Raw genomic sequence first — 22190 nt, 5'->3', positions numbered from 1 at the left:
TCACTCAGCACAATATCTTCTAGATCCATGTTGTGATAAATGGCAAGCCTTCATTTTTTTTCCATTTTTAAAAATTTTTTATTTTTTAATTTTATTGAAGTAGTTGATCTACAATGTTGTGTTAATTTCTGCTGTACAGCAAAGTGACTCAGTTGTGCATATATTTCAGACTTCATTTTTTTAACAGCTGAGTAATATTCCATTGCCTATATACCACATCTTCTTTATCTACTCATCAATGGACACTTAGCTGCTTCCATATCTTGGCTATTATAAATAATGCTTCAATAAACAAAGAGGTGAATACATTTTTTTCTAATTAGTGTTTTTGTTTTCTTCAAGTAAATACCCAGAAGTGAGACTGCTAGATCATGGGGTGGTTCTATTTTTAATATTCTGAGAAACCTCAATACCATCTTCCACAGTGGCTGCACCAAACTTACATTCCCATCAACAGTGCAGGAGGACCCCTCTTCTCCACCTCCTGGCCAACATTCATTATTTGTTATCTATTTGATGATGCCCATTCTGACAGGTGTGGGGTGGTAACTCATTGTGGTTTTGATTTGCATTTCCCTGATGATTAGTGATGCTGAGCATCTTTTCATGGGTCTGTTGGCCATCCGTATGTCTTCTTTGGAATGCTTCAGTTTTTAAGAAAATATTAAACTGTTTTCCAGAGTGGCTACACCATTTTGCATTCCCATTAGCAATGTAAGAAAGATCCGGTCACTCGGCATCCTTACAACCACTTGCTATTGTCAGTATTTTATACCTTAGCCACTCTAGAGGGTGTGTAGTGGCATCTCATCATGGTTTTAATCTACGTTTCCCTAATGGCTAATGATGCTGCCCCACTTTTCATGGGCTCATGGATGCTTTGCAAAGTGGATCAGTCAAGTAGGAAGACATTTTACCTGTGATTGGTCTTTTCTCTTCCATGGAGCAAAAAGTCGAGTTGTCTGGTCATTACCAACAGTGATGATAAATTCTCCTTCTGGATCCCATGTTAGGTCTTGGACACCATCAAAGTGTCCTGAAATAACAATCTCTGGAGTCCACTCTCTCTGCAATGAAAGTGCTCATGACACATCAAAATAATCAAAGACCATCACTCAAAATTAAACCTGATAATACCTTCATCCCTCAGGTCTGATATGGGAAAGACCTTAGCCCCCAAGCAAGGTGAAGAGCTAAGTAAACAAGATGGGAACTTAAAGTAATAGGATCTGTTTTCCAGTCAAGTATCAATATATTAGAACTTGAACATTCAAACATGCGTTGTGTCCTTTAAGGCAGTAATCTTGGGAAAGTCCCCTCCATTCATCATTTATGACTGCCTCCTAGAACACTGCCTAACCTTTTTGTGCCTCAAGTAACCCTTCTGTAAAAGAGCTACCTAGATCATGTTTGTTATAAGAATTAGATGAATCTATATTTGTACAAGGCTGGCCCATACTAGATACTATGTGAGTATTTATCTGTCAAACTCAATAGTAGAGCACCGTGTGATGTGAGTCTGTAGATTCTGTGTGCCTGACCAACTTTCTGTATTAAGTGAAAAGAGCTGCAGGTGTAGAGGACAGAGGTTAAATCAAACATAGTTAGTCCACCTCCTGAGGGAACCTGCCTCAGCAACCACATAAACAAACAGTGAAATGAAATACAGAAAATGTCATATGCCTGGTCCACAAAGCATCTTTTTCAACAACTCAAGTGGTGGTAAAACTTGAACTTCAGAGGAAAATTAAATTTGTATAAGTAGCTAAAAGGTCATTCAAAGCCAAGTCTGATGAATACGGTCAGCTAAGCTATATTATTTTCTGGTCAAAAACATAAATAGGCTGGAACAAAGAAATGCTGTTAATTTCTTCTGTGACATAAAAATTGATTCTAAAGTTAGCACTAATGGGAGGTTCCGAAAAGTTCTGAACAAAGTGCAGCACTTTTGACTATGGGTACAGTCCTAAAGGGCAGTGTTTGTTTTTAGAAATCACCCCTGACTGTAATAAATTTCCACTCTGGTGTGGGATGCTGACAATGGAGGAGGCTGTGCATGTGTGGGGGGCAGGGGAAAATGGGAACTCTGTATTTTCTACTCAGTTTTTCTGTAAACCTAAAATTTCTCTAAAAAATAAAGTCTAGGGACTTCCCTGGCGGTCCAGTGGTTAAGACTTCACCTTCCAATGCAGGGAGTGTGGGTTTGATCCCCAGTCGGGGAGCTAAGATCCCACATGCCTCCTAGCCAAAAAAAACAAACCATAAAACAGAAGCAATAGTGTAACAAATTCAATGAAAGACTTTAAAATCGGTCCACATCAAAAAGCAAAAATCTTTAAAATAAACAAATAAAAGTCTATAAAAAAATCACCCTAAACACTTGGTAAATAGCTATTATAAATATGAAGTCAAGTTACAAGCAAAAGTAGTGAAATTCTGTCCTCTGGTTTGAGTTTCTCCCTACTCAGCTGATGCTTTTTTCTATGAAGGCCCTCTCAAGACCAGCTGAAATACAGCTCAAAGGAGCTCTGAACAAAATTAAGGGACTTCCCTGGTGGTGCAGTGGTTGAGAATCCACCTGCCAATGCAGAGGACACGGGTTCGAACCCTGGTCCAGGAAGATCCCACATGCCACAGAGCAACTAAGCCCGTGCACCACAACTACTGAGCCTGCACTCTAGAGCCTGCGAGCCACAACTACGGAGCCTGCATACCACAACTACCGAAGCCTGCACTCTAGGGCCCATGCTCTGCAACAAGAGAAGCCACCACAGTGAGAAGGCCTGCACACCGCAATGAAGAGTAGCCCCCGCTCGCCACAACTAGAGAAAGCCCACACGCGGCAACAAAGACCCAACACAGCCAAAAATAAATTTAAAAAAAAAAGAACAAAATTACATTTATCCTAAAAAATATCTTATTTACAAGTGTCATAGCTAATGGTTCCCTGGTTCATTTAACACTAAAAACAATCTTAAAGATCAACTCCAAATCGAAGATACAAGGGAAAAGTAAATCACTCCATATACTGAGAATTCAAATCCTCCTGCCTGACACAACTATTACAAAGCCCACAAACTAAAGGTCATGCAAATCCATGAATTTGTACTTAAGTACCACACATTAACCGATTGCACCACTGGAGCTCCATGAATTTTTACTTTATAAGGGAAGCCATTAGATGCACATTCAAAATCTGCTAACTCACATTTTGCTCTATGTTCTGACTTCTTTGATTTATTTACTTAAAATATGTAGTACCCAGTATGTACCAGGCCCTACTTCTCATACTATACCAATATTAATTCATTTTAGTATCATAAAAATCCTCTGAGTAGGTGCTATTACTGTCCACATTTTACTGATGAGGAACCGGAGACAAAAGTTCACTAATGACCTCAAAAACACAGCTAGTAAGTGCTGGGGCCAAGATTCGTGTGCTCCTACCCACTTTTCCTGCTATCTCATTTCCCCAAACCCAAGAAAGCATATCAGAATCAAATTAGAAAGAAGAGATTGGAATAATGCTGAGAGGCAGCTACATGATTAGAGGAAGATTACCCCTCTCTGAGAAGAGACTAAAAACTATAAGAAAGATCTAGAAGAGCCCAATATTTGGAGGACCATTTAGAATTACACATTATCAAGAGCCCCTGAGAGAATTAATATATTCTGTCATAAAATAACAGGTGCTTCTAATGCCCTTGTGTCAGTCATTCATTCAATAATTATCAATGGAGTACCTAGCTATCCAACAGGAAAATATCAAATTATGTTATTTTTAAGAAGACAAAGAGGGACTTCCCGGGTGGTGCAGTGGTTAAGAATCTACCTGCCAATGCAGGGGACATGGGTTTGAGCCCCGGTCCGGGAAGATCCCACAGGCCACGGAGCAACTAAGCACGTGCACCACAACTACTGAGCCTGCGCTCTAGAGCCCGCGAGCCACAACTACTGAGCCCGCGAGCCACAACTACTGAAGCCTGCACGCCTAGAGCCCGCGCTCCACAACAAGAGAAGCCACCGCAATGAGAAGCCCGTGCACCGCAACGAAGAGTAGCCCCCACTCGCAGCAACTAGAGAAAGCCTGCGCACAGCAACGAGAACCCAACACAACCAAAAATAAATTAATTATTTAAAAAAGAAAATTAATTTAAAAAACAAGACAAAGAAATTATACATTTTAGGAAAAACTCCTACCACAAAACGTATATAGCTTTAAGGGAGAGCTTAAACTTCCCTTATGTAAGTTTACCTACCTGCAAATTTCAGTATCTCAACAATGCTGGACAACTGAATTTTGTTCTTAGAAAAGCATGAGTTTCTTACCTAATATAACTACAGAATAAATTTACATAAAGAAGTGATGTCACCTGAACTTAAATGCCTCCTCTACTGTGTTTCTGTAGAGAGTTATACGTAAAACAACACTGTTTTCCTAGGTTTCACGTAGGATTTACTCTATCTAATCAGAAATGATTTAAAAGCACTTTTCTTACTGGGTTAGTGGCATTCTGTTTCCAAAGGTGCAGTGCTCCGTGGAAAGCATGAGCAATGATCATGGAGCCATCTTCACTGAACTGGCAATCGTAAAATCCCAGGGTATTGCCACCTACTTCTCCTACTCGAACCTATTCAACAATAGACGGAAAACAATTCATAACCAATTTCTCACAACAGAAATAACTCATTCCAGAGACTACATTCTCACTTATTTAACGTACACAAAGAGCAAATATTTGCAGCTCTAGGAATACAGACTTGGGATTTATTGTCTAATAAACCCAGTTTTCTGTTCCTTAAGTATTCACATTTTACCTGTTCTAGCCAAACTCCTGACTCTTCATCTGGAGCCCAAAGAATCATGGTTTTATCCATTGAGGCAGATAACAATCTCATTGGCTGTTGCAGAACACCATCTAAAGAAAAAAAAATAAACAACCAATGCCTTTAGGTGATCAATAAGCATCCTGTTTGTAGATTATCAGAAAAACACAACATGGGTACTATAAGAACCTTCATTGTTCCACTGCAATAGCAAAACACTGGAAACAACACAAAAGTCTATCAGTAGAAGACCAAATAAACAACTTGTGGTAATATTTAGACAATGAAATATTATACTGCAATAAAAATAAGTAAATTAGAGTTACATGAATCCAAACCATGTTAAGCTAAAAAGACAGGTCGTAAGAGGACAAAGGCATATTGATATCAAGTTTTAATAGCTGTAAAACAATACTGTTTATGGTTACATAAATGTTCAGTAAAAGTATAAAAATATGCATGGGAATAATATACACTGAATTCAGCCTCAAGGGAAGGATGAAGGGGAAAAGGTTCAGGAAAAACTATACAGGGATTCCCCAGTATCTATAATATCTAATTTATCTTTTTTTAACTGCAGCAAATATGGCATAATATAATAAAAGCTGGATGGTGTTACCTGAGCATTAATTATTGCTATTCTCTATTGTTGTCTTGGGGGAAGAACATGAGGCTGCTGCCGTGTGCACCTCTACACCCTAGCACCAGTCGTCACTCCATAGACAGAAGTTAAGGGCAAAAGAAAGAGTGGGAAGTCCTTACTTTTTCATAAATGATGTATCTTGGTATTACCAACATTGTATTTCCAAGGGTAAAGGTTCCAGTGAAGCTGGCTTGAAAGTCAACTTCTCTTAAATCCCATAAGGACTAGGTAAAAACTTTAAAGAAAAAAAGTTAAAAGGCATATGGCAGTTTTGGCATCATGGCAGGAATCATACTTTTCCCTCTTAGAAATACAATTTTCAATGGAATTGAGTGTCTAGCAGAACAGGGCTGCAGTATTACACTTTGCCAACTTGACACTGTCTTATAGTTGAGATTTCTAATTACACTCAAAAAATATCCTCTACTTCATTTGTTCAGCTTAAAATTATGTAAGTGAGATTGTACTGAAATGACAGCTTTGTGTGTTTTTCTTCCTACCTTTGTAAAATGAAGGCTGCCAATGAACTGCATTTACCCAGTTTTCATGACCAGCCAGCACAGTCTCCAGAGTAACTGCAAATGATATTTTAATACCTGCAACAACAAAAAAAGGATTTTTTCCACAAAGCTCTTCTAAAAAGAACATTTTCAAAACCAGCTCAGTTGTACAATTACATCCAAAGAAAAAAAATCAGAACAGAATATGATTTATTTTCAACAAAAAGCATTCATTCTAAATTTCATTAACTTTACCCACTGTTCAAAACTACAGGACAAAAAAGTTCTAAAGATATATAAATTTTTTTTACATTTTCACTACCTAGTCATAATAAAAATTAAGGTATATGTTCTATTTTAAATTTTCAGGGATACTCTTACACTGCATTTAAAAAACAAAAACAGGGAATTCCCTGGCGGTCCAGTCAGTGGGACTCCGCACTTTCACTGCCAAGGGCCTGGGTTCAGTTCCTGGTCGGGGAGCTAAGATCCTACAAGCCACACAGTGCGGCCAAAAAAACAAAAAAGACTCAAAAAAAGCAAAAACAGACATGCCAGCCTCCTTGCTATCCTCACTCATTTTGTGTAATAAGTCTAAAGTACCATTAAAAAAAAAAACACCTAAGATAAATGCAGAAATAAAGGAAGTCAAATCAGTACTGTGACCGTTCAAACAAAATAATTAATGAAAATATCGCAAAAATGTTCATATTTGGAAATAGCTACTCACAATATGCTGGTTATAGTATTTCTTGGTTCTCTCCATAAACCTGTTAACAAATCTCAACTCCAATGGGCTTTACAACCAAGAAGAGTAATAACAAAGAAGAATATTCCTGGATGAAGTGTTTACTGAGGACTAATTTTATAATTTAGACACACATCCAAAAATATCTCCTTCAAATACAACATTCCAACAGGATCTACCATGGAGGATTATTGTTCTGATGCCAGACAGTGAGAAAATCAGAATTATATATACTACTCAAATATAGGGATTTAGTTATCTCTGATGAATATCCTCCAAAAAAGGTATGAATAATTCACATTAACCCTTTTGATCTTCCTATGCTAAAACTGCAAATTAAGTAATATTTTACAAACTAATTTATTGAGAAAATAACATTATTTTCAGCAATTTAAAAAAATCTCACTAACATGGTTTAGAAAGAAAATAAGTTTCATATATGAAAAATGACTTACCCTCACATAAAAATAAAAAAGGAAAAATGCATATATCAGTTTCAGCTAGGGATCTGATACTTCTGAAAACCTCACCTTCGGGCTTCCCTGGTGGCGCAGTGGTTGAGAGTCCGCCTGCCGATGCAGGGGACACGGGTTCATGCCCCGGTCTGGGAAGATCCCACATGCCACGGAGCGGCTGGGCCCATGAGCCATGGCCGCTAAGCCTGCGCGTCCGGAGCCTGTGCTCCGCAACGGGAGAGGCCACAGCAGTGAGAGGCCCGCATACCGCCAAAAAAGAAAAAAAAAACCTAACCTTCACATATGTGTGTAGTGAAACATAAGTAAATCAGCTAGGAAACCTGAGTATTGTTAAATCAAATATTTTCATTATTACTCACTTTCATTTTCTATAGTAAAAGTATTTTCTTTCAGTCTTATATTATCATCTTCCTGAGTTTCTAAAAATGTCGATTTTATATACAGCCTCCATATGCGTATCAGGCAATCTTGTGAACAGCTTGCTAGGAAAAGATCTCTACCTAATTAAAAAAACAAATTTTATTACGTTTAAAACATTCTATTCTTAAATTTAAGTATAAGAGTTTTTCTTCCACAATATACACCTTTCTAGATTTCCTGAAAAAATTAGACTTTGCTTCCTATCCTTCATTCATTTGACCTATATTCATTTTCAGTAACACTGACAAATATACAGACAATGCTAATAAATGGTTATAGTATGTGGTATTCCTGTACAATCTACTAATTTCTACAAAGAACTTCTCAAGAACGTCTGCATGTGTAACAACTACTGTCCTCTCATAAATATCCACTTGTTTCATCCTCTACCAACCCAACTAATAGTGAATACCAGGGATAAGTATCCTCTTTTCTAATTGGGCCAATAGGAAAATGTTACATACAAAGAAAGTTTTTAATTAAAACATACACGGGGGACTACCCTGGTGGTGCAGTGGTTAAGACTCCACGTTCCCAATGCAGGGGACCCGGGTTCAATCCCTTGTCACAGAACTAGATCCCACATGCATGCTGCAACTAAGGAGCCAGAAGGCCACAACTAAGGAGCCCGCCTGCTGCAACTAAGACCCGGCACCACCAAATAAATAAATATTTTTTAAAAAAGAGGCTGCTTTGAAATTACACATACTTGTCCCCATTATATGTACTTTAGCAAAATTTCATACTGACCAAAGGCTGCCCATTCCACGCCTCTTATCCAATCCTCATGTCCAGATAGAAAAAGCACTTTCTGAAACTAGTAAGATGACAAAAATGATATGACTTGATGTAAGAATTTAATATTTTCATGTATATCAGTGTCTTAATTTGGTCTCAGCCAGTCTGGCTGCATTGCTTTTTTTTTTTCTTTTACTGGGAACACTATCTGATCAGACATCAGATAGAGCTCTCATTTGGGAATGAAAAATCTCATAATCATCCAAATTTAACTGAGCAATCCTGAGCAGATAATATCTGTAGTTCTCAAATACACTAAACATTCACAAGGTAAAATGACATATGCTGTGGACACAATATAGAAAAAAGCTGGGTGGCTGAACATTCAGTCATTTTTAACTTTCTTACAAAATACAAAGAAACAAATACCTCTGTTATTAACTAAACGAGCCTAGAGTTAACCAACCCTCTTTCTGAAACTTTCCTCTAGTTTAACCACTCAAAGAATAGGTAAAGCCCAGAAGGACAAATAACCACTGCTAAGGAGGACAAAACACTACTACAGCATCTTCCTTCTCTTCTTCCCCACCTAACGACCTGTTTCCCCCCACGACTCTGGACCTGGTAGCCAAAGCAGCAGCAGTATACCTGGTGTTCAAAGAGTGAAAAACTGTTTAACCGAAGACTGCCAGAAAAGATTCTCCTATTGGATTATTTAGATTGGAACATCCTCAAAATCCTATAATCTAGAAATAATCTGTATTAAGATATGTAATTAAGCAGAACATAATTCTAGCCTCTTAAGAAACATCATTAATTACCTGATCATTTTGTTGAACAAATAAGTGAATTTTGCAGTCATCATCGCCACATGCTAATATTGGTACTGGTGGGGGGAAAAGAGGCATAGCTGTTAAGTATTCCATCGTATGTTATGACCATCACCTATGCTGGATCCTAAGCTCTAGGTAAAGAATCCTGACTCCTGCTTCCCACACCACTGAACAAATAAATTGAAAGTGCTCAATAAACGTCTTTAGGAATAAAATGAATATTCTAAAATGTTCCATTAAATGGTTACTCGGCAAAGAATGACTATTAACTGAGAATACTTTCCTTAATTCTGTGTCATTTACGATAGAAGGAGCAGTAAAAAGAGAAGTTCGAGAGCAAGATGGGAGCATTTAACTATGTCAGCCAGAAGACTAACAAGAAATGTTGTTAGCCCAAGTGAATAATAAAATTTCCGGGAGAGCTACTATGAGCCCAGCATCAGGGCTACTGCACAAAGATTTAAGGGTATGCTTGTTACTTTGAGGACCCTACATTTTGAGAATTTGATAGTAAAACAAAATCCATGAAGTAATTAAAGAACAAAATAAAAGAGCATATAATTAACTATGTGGATAAAAAGTTATGAAAGGTGTGACTGTAAAATTAGTTTTCTTTAAATCAACTTAAAAAGAAAAAAAAAAAGCCAAAAACTCCAGTCACTTGGCCTCAACGTAGATGCAAAGAAATCAAATTCTATGTAATGAAACCAGAACGTGCGTAGTTCCTCCTCTTGGGGAGCCCTCGCACAAAGTGGAACGTCACGTGAGACCCCAGAGTCGCAGCTCCTGCTGCAAAGGGCAAAAGAGCCTGGAGGCTTCCAGGCCTGGCCTCTCCCCACCAGGTCTGTCCTCCAGGTAACTGAGGAGGCATGAGACTGTCTGACTTGCATTGGCCATCATCTTTGTGGAGGATAATCAAAGATAGGTACAGATGGATTTCACAGCAAAAGGGGAACTTTTTCTTTGGAGATTTTAAGTGGTCTTAGGCAAACTGTCATTACGCAGGGTGCTGTCATTATGCAGGTGCAGGGGCTGTCACCTTGAGAGAAATACTCATATGATCCATGTTCAGTACTTTCTCAACTTATCCCAGACCTTCACCTTCTATAGAGCTAGGTAATTTTCCCAAATTACATCTATATATATCGACAGTATATTTGATAAATAGCAGTACCAATCTTGAGTACATATTGAGTCACTTAAATTTTTAACTGCTACTAAAGTTTCTAATAGCCACCCCCCTTAACCCCCTTTGACCTTATGTTTTATACACAGGTCATTTGAATACCGAGAACAAAAATATGTTATCCATGTCTCAACTTGTTTCCTGAAAACATTTAGACACAAAATTGAGATCCAGTGTGTTTTTTAGGTTCTGGTTGTATGGGGATATAAAAATACATTCCTCTTTTAATATACACTTAGCAGGATACTCACCATCAGTATTAGGCAAAAAAGACAAGCAGAGAGCCAGAGTGAAGCCATTTCCAAAGTCCAAGGTCTGAAGGCATGTCACTAAGAAATAGTAAAACACATCATGAACAACTAACTCTGAGTGTATCCAACCTTAGAGGTTGGGTAGCATCATCAGATGTCAGCAGGGAGATGAGAGAAGTCAGTCCTGAGCCCCCAGGGATGATGGGAATTTAAATGGCCAATTTCTAACAAGGTTACAGAGAACAAAAAGACTTATACGAAAAGACTTTGAAGGAATTTACATTATCAAACAGTTTGGTAAAGAGGAATTATGGAAAAGTGCAAAAGAAACAAATATGTAGATTAGAATTCTAACATTTTTAAAACAGCTTGAAAGACTGAAAAATTACATGAATGCTCTTCTAAGTTGTCCTTCATCTGATAATTAAATTACTTAATTTCATTTGCTTGGATCACAATGTCTCTAAACTTACCTTCAGAACCCTGTTTAGACCAGACTCGAATAGTAGAATCAGAAGCAGCAGACACTATCAGTGTATGTAATGCGACATCCGATGCCCTCCTCTGGTAAACAGCATGCACTGCATAAACAGGTCCTTCATGGCCGTGGAGGTGGACTGCTTTTAAAAGCTGAATCACAAAGAATAACAAAAACATTATGATAAAAAAGGAATTATCAGTTTCACCTGCATTTAACTAGAATCAGAGGATTAAAGGTACTGTTAAAATGCCTGATCCAGAAATAAGTCCTCTCAACTGAGAAGAATGTAAACGTTTGAGAATCCTGCCTGATCATATTAACTATACACAAAACGTGCACACCCTTTGACACAGCAATCTCACATCTGAGAATCTACTCTGAGAGAGCAGTACTAGTTTAACAAGTAATAAAAGACAAATGCAGAAGGACATTCATCACACACCCTTTAGGAAAACTTCAATCAACCTATAAGTATTAATAGGAAACTGATTAAATAATTGTAGATACATATTCTAAGCCAACAAAAAGGATAATGCATGCTTATTACCATGGAAAGACATGCATGACGTTGACATCTTTGAAGAATATAGGCCAGCTTTGTGGACTGTCCCTCCTCTTGGATTAGTCTGATTATTTCCTCACGAACAGACTCAGGGTGTACATTTTGACGTCACCACTACATAAGTGCATCACATCAGGAGGCACAAAATGTCAGTTTGTCTCACTTTTAGTAAAATTAACCCTGATATTTTAGTAGAGGTAGTGTCTGCCATGTTTTTTCACTGTGAAGTTAATTTTTTTTTTGGTGGTAATATGTGAGATTATACTTTGGGACTGAGTAAACACTCTATTTTCCATCAAACTTTTACCAAGTATTTTTAGCATCCACGCATAATACTTACCTGTATCAAGCAGAGTTACAAAATGGAAAAATGACAAAAAGAACTGGGAAATCCCATGTTTACCAAGTCTTCTAGCTTGCCATGCAAGATTATTCCCTGCACCATCATTTCTATTTTGGATCTATTTTTTTAGAGTTCCAAATATGTGAGATTCTACCACTTCCTTGGAGAGGTACCTTTTGTAAACTGTTGTCTGCTGAAACAGAGGTGTCTCTTAAATGTCTCCTCAATTATTTTCCCAATTAGTTAAGCAGAACTCTGCCACTCAAGAAGGTAATTGATAGTTACGTATAAGGGTCTGTACACTAACTTCCTGTAATCATTAACCTTTGGCTTCTCTGAAAAAAACACTTTTTAAAACTCAAGTACAATAAAGTCACTTTCATGTATAATTATACACACATAGCCAGAGATCTGGAACAATGTTCATTAGAATGTTAACTGTTGAAATTTTGTATCTTCTTCCTTCTTCCTATTTTTCTGTATTTAAACTTTACATGAGTCTGTTTCATTACCCCCTGAAACATTAAATCTATAGAAAAACTCACTTCACATCCTTTTTTTTTCTACTTTATTTATTTATTTTTTAAATTGAAGTATAGTTGATTTACAATGTTGCATTGTGCTAGTTTCTGGTGTAGTTATATATATATATATATATATATATATATATGCACACATACACACACACACACACACACACACGTATTCTTTTTCATTATGGTTTATTACAGGATATTGAATATAGTTCCCTGCGCTATACAGAAGGATGTTGTTGTTTATCTATTTTATATATAGTAGTTTGTATCTGCTAATCCCAAACTCCTAATTTATCCCCACTCCCACCCCCTTTCCCCTTTAGTAACCATAAGTTTGTTTTCTATGTCACTTCACATCTTTTAAGCAGGGTTGTATTTCAACCATTAGAGAACCTTAAAAGCTCAAACAAAACAAATCTCTCAAGTTCACCAGCTTTTAAAAAAACGATGCCCACTGTTCAGAGACTCAAATCTCTCATTATACCAGCTTAGAATTATTTCCTTTTATCAGAAGTCAAGATGTAGTGAACACCTGTGTGCATGGAGATGCATACCAGAAGGAATCTTTAAGCCTCTAAGGTTATAATATGTGACTTCTTCCCCCAAATCCTCGTATTCCCTTCATCCCTCTTTTATGCCTTTCATCCTCCCTGTTTGGCCTCACATTCTACTTTCCGGTCCGGTCTCTTAAGTTCGCTGTCTGCCAGATACTCAGCCTGCAATCCTCTCTACTGACAGAAGCGTAGGGCAGCACTGAGGAAAGAGTCTTGCAAATCTCAACCCAAGGTCTCAAAAATGAGTGCTCAAATGGCTCTCTCTGGGTTCCTCTGCCAAGGTAAATCCAAACAGGAGCTGCTTTGCTACACAACCATTAGAACTCTAATTCAAGTCTAAGTGACCCCACAATCCCCTCCTCCACACCTGCCCCGTCTCTGGCTGGCAATACAAGCAACATGTTAACAACTGAATTCCACATCTTCCCTCTAACTTGCCTATTCTGCTTTGTAGAAATATCTTTCTTCCAGAGCCCTGAGCCAGAATCCCACTCTTTTTGATTTCTCACTCCTCTACCCAATAGCTCCCTACTCCTTCGACAACTATCTAGTCAATGCCCAAATCATTTTCCTTCAAAACTATATCCCATATCTCTTCCTTCATATTTTTTTCCTATCCTAATTTGGCACACTCCTGTCATTCATCTTCTTTGGTATTCATACTCCACTGGTTAGAAATCCTCAATGACTTCCAAATGCCTGCCAATAAAAAACAAACTCTTGAAGCAAGTATTCAAATTCTCACAAGATCTTCTCCTTCTCTACTTCTCTAGTATTACAGCCCATAAGTGTTATCTAGAAACATTTCCAAAACTATGTTCCTCAAAGTTACAAGGGATACTAAAAGATCTGAAGGAAAAAAAAAATCAGACTTGAAGTAAGTTTAGGAAATATTAGTTAAACAAAGATAAGCAGGTTTTTCCATATCAGAACTTTTCAGAGTCTTCACTATGCTCACAGGCATTGTGATTCTCTAAGAGAAGTATATGATATGCATTGTTGCCCAAACTTGACTGGCCACAATCAATAACTGAGAGATGAATAATTCTCTGAACAAGCTCTGGAAAGCCCTGCCCTTAAAACATCTTAGGCTTTAACACTGGATACTTCTGAGCAAATGGTCTCCTTTCTTACCTGCACTTTGATTCATAGATTTTCCCTACCTGGAACCCTCACCACTTTAATGTTTCCTAAGGAAATCATCTCACACTATCAGACCCAACCCAAAGGCCGCCTCTTAAGTCTCTAGTGAACTTCCACGGCAGCATGGTTGTGGTACAGCAAGTGAAATCACCCACCCACAGAGCCACCTTTGTACTTCAGTTATTCAAGCGCATTTTGCCTTCAAAACTATGTACACGATTCATGAATAGGATCCTGCCTCATCTACTACACCTTCCGCATGGCAGATGTTCAAACATATGATGCACAAACTTTATATTTTTAATCTTTGCTTGTGACTAGAAACAACCTAAATGTCTATCAGTAGAGGTCCATACACACCCAGTATTGCACATTATAACATCACTCATAATTATGTAAATCTATATCCACGTGATAACTGCTGTCCTATGCACAGAGCAGTATTAATTTTTGCTACCAATGAAAACAAGACAAACATCCCCTGTAAGAGGAGTTTGAAAATTATTCCAAATGATGAGAAATTCACAGAAATGATTGACAGCATATGAATACAGAAGCAGATTACAGGGAAGGGTACAAGGCCTGTGAAATATGGAAGATACAGGATCTGGATTACTGACAAGCAAGAATGAGGAAACTTCATAAAGGAAGAACACAGTAGAAATAAGGGAAAAGACTGAAAATAAAAGTAGATATAACAGTCATTTCTTATAACCATAAACATGTCTACTCACCTGATTATTCTCTATTTCCCAGTGAATCACTTGATTATCAGATCCTCCAGAAACTAATTCAGTAGAAGGAGCTGAAAAAAAATCATACCTCAGTAAACATTTTAACTCTTTTCCAGCTATTTTGAAAAATTTCAAAGCTATAGAAAAGATAAAAGAAAACTCATATACCTTTACCTAGCTTCACCAACTGTTGAGATTTTGCCATATTTGCTCAATTATCTTGCTCTATGTGTACACACACCCCCTTTTTTGTTTTCGACAAACGATTTAAAAATAAGTTGGAGGGACTTCCCTGGTGGTGCAGTGGTTAAGAATCTGCCTGCCAATGTGGGGGGATGTGGGTTCAAGTCCTGGTCCAGGAAGATCCCACATGCCGCGGAGCAACTAAGCCGGTGTGCCACAACTACTGAACTTGTGCTCTAGAGCCTGCGAGCCACAACTACTGAGCCCACATGCCACAACTACTGAGCCTGCGTGCCACAACTACTGAAGCCTGCCTGCCACATCTACGGAAGCCCGTGCACCTGGAGCCCATGCTCCACAACAAGAGAAGCCACCACGATGAGAAGCCCACGCACCGCAACAAAGAGTAGCCCCTGCTCGCTGCAACTAGTGGAAGCCCGCGTGCAGCAAGCAAGACCCAACACAGCCAAAAATAAATAGATAAAATAAATAAATTTACAAACAAACAAACAATAAAAAATAAGTTGGAGACATGATGACCTCTCATCCTTATTTTACCATTTTTCCCAAGAACTGGAACATTCTCCTGCATTACCACAATATAATTATCACATTCAAGAATTTTAACACTGATACAGTATTGTTATGTAATACATAATCCATATTAAAATTTCCCCAAATTGTCCCAGTGATGTCTTTTATAACTTTTTTTTTTAAGTTAGAATCTAAGGACCACACATTGCGCATTTGGTTGTCACATGTTTTTAGTCTCCTTTAATCTTGAATAGTTTCCTATTTCCCTCCTTTTTTGTGACAATGAGAGTCCAGGCCAGTTGTTTTGCAGAATGTCCCTCAATCTGGATATGTCTGGTTGTTTCCTCATAAGATTCAGGCTAAACACTTTTGGCAGAAATAACATATATGAGACATTATAGTCAGCTGCTGCTATCAAGTAGTACATGACATATTTTTGAGATCAGACACATTTCAAAATAGTTCTTTTAAACATTTACAACTTTTTGTTGAAGATAGAAGAAAAAGGGAGTAAGAACCAAAAAAGGGGGAAATAATCTAACATAATTTTGGTTTGGATTTTGCATCCATTTGTTTCTTCTGGCTTATGTCTAGATAGTTAGGTTAAGAAGCTGGGGGACTGTCTAAAGAACATTACATTTATACTCAGAAGTCCCAGGTTCACGTCCTAACCCTGTTGCCAGCCAGCTGTGATCTTGGACTTTAATTTCTTCATGTGTCACAGAAGTTAAGCCATTTACCTAACTACATGATTTTGATAATTACTATAAGGTACATGAAGGTAATGTGTTAAAAATAAGACACTTTAAAAATATGAAATGGTATTATTAGAATTTTATATGTCACTGATACATGTGTTAGAAAGTATACATGAGTTATCTGACAGTGGAGCCAAATCTGAGAAAATCAATCATAATAGAGTTTACAGTGATACACAAGCAGTTTATTCTATGTAACCTCACTTTTAAAGGGAAAATAAAACATACAAGCCCAAATTAATATTTTATAACAAATCCCTTTACTGAGATTCAAGTAGTCTTTGATGTCATTTGGTGGCAATTAATATAATTACAATTGTGTTTTAGTATCTGCACTAACAGACACTCTTTCTAAGATTTAATGGTTTTTACTGACCTACTGCTGACTAATCCTGCATCACCAACTGAGGTAAGTAGTTTATTAAACATTTTTTTTCATGTCACAGATAAAAATCATAGCCAAGTCTCACTAATTCAAGAAATTCTGCATTTGTGCCTAGCTCAGAATGCTCTCAATACATATTTAATAAACAGAATAATACATAAAATTAATTGAGAATCCATAAGAATACTACTGGAGGTATATTTAAGACATCTGAGGAAATTCCATAGGATTTTAGAAGCCCATCTAAAAGCATTCTTAATTAAAAATTGTGGAGCGGGCTTCCCTGGTGGCGCAGTGGTTGAGAATCTGCCTGCTAATGCAGGCGACACGGGTTCGAGCCCTGGTCTGGGAGGATCCCACATGCTGCGGAGCAACTAGGTCCGTGAGCCACAACTACTGAGCCTGCGCGTCTGGAGCCTGTGCTCCACAATAAGAGGGGCCACGATAGTGAGAGGCCCACGCACCGTGATGAAGAGTGGTCCCCGCTTGCCACAACTAGAGAAAGCCCTCGCACAGAAACAAAGACCCAACACAGCAAAAATAAATTAATTAATTAAAAGAAAAGGGATAAAAACAGTAAAATATAAATATTTAAAAAAAAAAAAAAAAAATTGTGGAGCTATGGAATCTTAGAGATGGAAGAGACCTGGAGATAATCTAGTCCAGCAATTCTCATACTTTTTGATATCAGGATTCCTTTACACTCTTTATTTTTTCAGGACCCCAAAGACCTTTTGTTTATATAGGCTATATGTACCAATATTAACCACATTAGAAATTAAAACTGAGAAATATGGGCTTCCCTGGTGGCGCAGTGGTTGAGAGTCCGCCTGCTGATGCAGGAGACACGGGTTCATGCCCCGGTCCGGGAAGATCCCACATGCCACGGAGCGGCTAGGCCCGTGAGCCATGGCCACTGAGCCTGCGCGTCCGGAGCCTGTGCTCCACAACGGGAGAGGCCACAACAGTGAGAGGCCCGCATACCACACACACACACAAAAAAACTGAGAAATATGAAAAATACTTGTTTATTAGTTTACTTAAAAATAACGATGAACTCCATTAACATAAATAACATTTTTATGGGGGGAACCTTGTATTTTCCAAAACAAAAAATTAATAAGAAGAAAGGCACTGTTTTACATTTCAGCAAATCTCTTTAATGTCTGACTTTATTAGAATATAGCTGGATTTTTATTATCTGCTTCTGTATTTAATCTGTTGCAATATCCCACACCATGCAGCCACTGGAAAATGGCACTGCATACTTGTGACGGAATGAGAATGAAAACTAGGAATAACTTATTATTATTATGAAAATAATTTTGACCTCACAGGTGTCAAGAATCACTCAGGGTCCCCTGATTCAGTCCAAACATTTACTTTTCATATGTTACTAAGATGAAACTGGGGTCAAGAGAGATGCAATGCCCTGCCTAAAAAAACAATAGTTTGTCTGTGGTAGAAAGAGACCTAACAAGCCAAATATTTTGAATCCCAACCTGGGCCTCAACACAGGCCCTGATTACAGGCTTTGGATCAAAAGCAATGGTGGGGTGGTGCCTGAGTAATGGGCTGCCTCTACCTTCATCCTAAGCACCGCTGTGTTATCCATGCTTCAATTGCTATAAAGTAAAAGTACAGGTCAGATAGTTCACTGGGCATACCATTTTTCTTCTATTTTCCAATTGCATAATATCAAATAAGCTAATGCTACTAAATTAAGAAAAGTCAGATTAATACTTACAACCATCCTGCTTACAAATCCACTGTATGCAGTTGACTCGAGCAGCGTGACCATTCAGGTTGGTAATAACAATACTTTTCTTTAGAGAAGAAAACACTTGTTAGTAAATTATAATTTATCCTACAGAGGAATTAATAAATTAATAAAAATCAGACTTCAGTGTTTTTGATGCTAATAAAAAGTTCAGTATTACTTCAAACAGAATCACCTTCCTTTATGAACTATTAACCATGGCTTAAATCATCCATTCACTTTTTAATTCATTCCTGCCTTTCTCCCCACTCCACATTCACTCACCTCTGTCCTCTTCTTGTCTGGGAAGCCTGTCCTGAAATCCCAGACCAGATAAGGACCTGCGTTCCCACATGTCTTAGGGCCTACTTCTACCATGCTTGCACCAATTTGAGAATCTGGTTGACAAAAACACCCTTCAAGAGAGGAATTCATGATTAATGGATACAAATTCGTGGCTCACTTTGTATGCCTTGGCTGATCTGGTGTCGGGTTCTTCAGCCTTAATGACCCAAGGTCACCAGGCCACAACTACTAAGGTCCTCAAACATCAGATCCCTTCAGGGCCTATAGCCAGGTTCCCTGCAGACCCTCAGATTGCTGCTTTCACCAATGTCACTCCACACTTGGGCTTTTCTTCCCCCACTGCTGAAGACTCCATGCCTACTGAGCCCTCCACTTTATAGCCCCTTTCTCTATTGACTGCCTAGAGCACTGGCTTGATACCTACTTGTATGTCAACCGGAATTCTCGTGGCTGAGAAAAAGGTTTACAGGGGTAAATGTGCATAAACTAACGTATTTCACTTATGGGTTGAGGTTAGGAAACAATTTAAAGCATTTCATTGTCTTTCTCACTAGAATCAGAATTCCCTGATGGGCAGGAGTTATTACCCATTATCTTTGTGTCATCACCACTCAGTTCAAGGTTAGCCCATAAAGGGTCTTCAAAAGTTTGCTGAATTAACATCATCCCCAAAACTTTACTTTAGCATCTGACGTGTTCTTATTCTTATATTTCATTAAATAACCAGTCAACAAATATTTAACAAAACAAAATAAGTACTTTCTAGGCTCCATATACTTTTTTTTGATGTTAAAATCCCCTAACGTGGCCAGCAGATTATCATTAAAAATAAAAATGTGATAGAGGGCATGGGGCACAAACCCATTAAACAGCTGCAGAATGACAGGCTTCCAAAGCCTTGGTTAATAGCCACTGTAAAGTTTACCCTTGGTTTTAAGTGCTTTATCTTGCCAGTTAACAGTGCATGGTAATAACAAAACAAAAACTGGGAGGAGGTGAGCAAGCACAAGGTAAGAAAAATGAATACGATTATTTCGTTTATAAGTTCAAATCTGCAATGGATATGAGGATGACAGAATTTTTTTAATGGAAGTATACTTGATTTACAACATTTCAGGTGTACAACAAAGTGATTCAGTCATATATATATATGTATTCTTTTTCAGATTCTTTTCCATTGTAGGTTATTACAAGATATTGAATATAGTTCCCTGTGCTATACAGTAGGTCCTTGTTGTTTATCTATTTTATATATAGTAGTGTGTATCTGTTAATCCCAAACTCCTAATTTATCCCTCCCCCCTTCCCCTTTGGTAACCATAAGTTTGTTCTCTATGTCTGTGAGTCTATTTCTGTTTTGTAAATAAGTTCATTTGTATCATTATCATTATCATTCCACCCATAAGCAATACCATATGATATTTGTCTTTGATTTACTTCACTTAGTATGATAATCTCTAGGTCCATCCATGTTGCTGCAAATGGCATTACCTCATTCTTTTTTATGGCTGAGTAATATTCCATTGTATATATACACCATATCTTCTTTATCCATTCATCTGTTGATGGAAACTTACTCTGCTTCCATGTCTTGGCTACTGTAAACAGCACTGCTATGAACAATGGGGTGCACATATCTTTTCGAATTAGAGTTTTTGTCTTTTCCAGATATATGCCCAGGAGTGGGATTGCTGGATCATACGGTAACTCTATTTTTAGGTTTTTAAGGAACCTCTACACTGTTCTCCATAGTGGCTACACCAACTTACATTTCTCCCAACACTGTAGGAGGAGGATTCCCTTTTCTCCACACCCTCTCCAGCATTTATTGGTTGTAGACTTTTTGATAATGGTCATTCTGACCCGTGTGAGGAGAAACCTCATTGTAGTTTTGATTTGCATTTCTCCAATAATTAGCGATGTTGAGCATCTTTTCATGTGCCTGGTGGCCATCTGTATGTCTAGGATGATGGAATTTTTAATCAAATTAATAAAGCAGTGAGATAAGAAAAACATATATCTATCTCCTGCACTGCATTTTAATTTCCAGCACTTTACTTTTTATACTGAGGCTCCTTTTGAGAAGCAACACTAACTGCATTGTCCAAAATTAGCCAGGGGGGATGAGGTCATGATGAACTCTGGGAAGAATGCAGAAACTAGTCACTTGAGAAGTTTGATAGGGAAAGGGCCAAGGGTGCAGTTCAGGGAATAGGTAAATCCTGCCTTACACCTAGTGCTTAGGGTCCCCATCCCCTATGACCTTTACCCCAATGGCACTTTCTTTAAAATGTCCATTCTCAAAGCTAAAACACAAGTGGTATGTCTTTGAAATTCAAGAAAACAAAAGCTTATTTGGTAACACTAAGGGAAACACAGAAATGAGATAGCATCTGTGTGATAGCTTCAACCCATACCTAAACTGCACATTTTTAAAGTTCAAACTGATTCTTTAACAGTACTACAGTTCCCACAGGCGGCTTCGGAAAAGGTTATCATCATTTGAGATTCTACCTGGGGCTAACCATGGTGACCCCAGGCTGACGCAGCGCACGAGAGGGCGAGGGGCGAGTCCCGCTCGCCAGAGACAGACTCCTCGCCCAGACACCCTCCCCGAAGCGGACAGGGCAGCACACCCGGTCTCCACGCTCTGGAGCAGCGTCTACAGTCCGCCCCAAGCGCACCCAGCATATTTGGCCCCAGAAGCACACGGGGTCGGGCGTATGGCCACTTCTCTTACCTGAGGGTCATAGAGCACCACGGAACAGGACGTGCCGAAGGCCAGAAGTCCTCCGGGCCCGGAGCTCCAGCTCAGGGCTCCCCGCACCCGGTTCGGGCAGCAAAACACGTGAGAGGTCTCCAGCACGGGTGCCACCATGTTTCTGCCTGGTCAACGGCCGAAACCTGGGCACGCACTTCCGCCCTCGGAGCGGAACTGCTCGGCCGCCGCGTCTCCCGCTGGCGTTATCCGCACCGCGTTTCCAAGGCGGCCGGGGGCGGGACGGGAGCGACCCCACCCACCTCCCCTGCCAGTGGTCCTCAGTGCCTGTCGCCTCTACCAGCGCCTGTCTTCTGGATCTTGGCCCAGGGCACAAGCACGGCCTCCGTCCCAGGAGGGAAGACCCAACCGGAACAGCTCAGGACCCTCTAGAAAGACCCGGGGCTCGTGTGCCGGGGTGGCGGTAGGAACGTCCCACTGCCCCTCACGGCCGGGCTCCCAGCAGCAGACGGGGCTGGCTTGGTGCGGAGCCTTGGCGAGAGAGTCTCCGGCTTCAGAGAGGCGAGGGCGC

General features: G+C 39.0%; 1 protein-coding gene across 2 annotated transcripts in view; it reads right to left on the bottom strand.

Annotated features, from left to right (window-relative positions):
* The window catches only part of ELP2 (elongator acetyltransferase complex subunit 2), a 43995-nt gene extending 21826 nt beyond the window's left edge, over window positions 1-22169 (bottom strand). The window contains exons 1-13 of one of the 2 annotated variants that reach the window (XM_081253455.1): window positions 21641-21723; window positions 18880-19010; window positions 18583-18661; window positions 14976-15046; window positions 11096-11252; window positions 10623-10700; window positions 9174-9238; window positions 8365-8431; window positions 7554-7694; window positions 5971-6066; window positions 4819-4919; window positions 4500-4631; window positions 918-1067 (exon numbers count right to left, since the gene is read on the bottom strand). In XM_081253455.1, coding sequence (XP_081109581.1) covers window positions 918-1067; window positions 4500-4631; window positions 4819-4919; window positions 5971-6066; window positions 7554-7694; window positions 8365-8431; window positions 9174-9238; window positions 10623-10700; window positions 11096-11252; window positions 14976-15046; window positions 18583-18661; window positions 18880-18972 — 1230 coding nt within the window. In that variant the 5' untranslated portion in view covers window positions 18973-19010; window positions 21641-21723. Of the gene's footprint in view, window positions 1-917; window positions 1068-4499; window positions 4632-4818; window positions 4920-5970; window positions 6067-7553; window positions 7695-8364; window positions 8432-9173; window positions 9239-10622; window positions 10701-11095; window positions 11253-14975; window positions 15047-18582; window positions 18662-18879; window positions 19011-21640 lie in introns of both variants that reach the window. The other variant, XM_081253454.1, reaches the window with a different exon arrangement.
* Window positions 22170-22190: the final 21 nt, after the last annotated feature.

Source organism: Mesoplodon bidens, assembly GCF_964165515.1.
Source record: "Mesoplodon bidens genome assembly, chromosome: 13".
Lineage (NCBI taxonomy): Eukaryota > Metazoa > Chordata > Mammalia > Artiodactyla > Ziphiidae > Mesoplodon > Mesoplodon bidens.
This window is presented reverse-complemented; position numbering and strand designations above follow the sequence as displayed.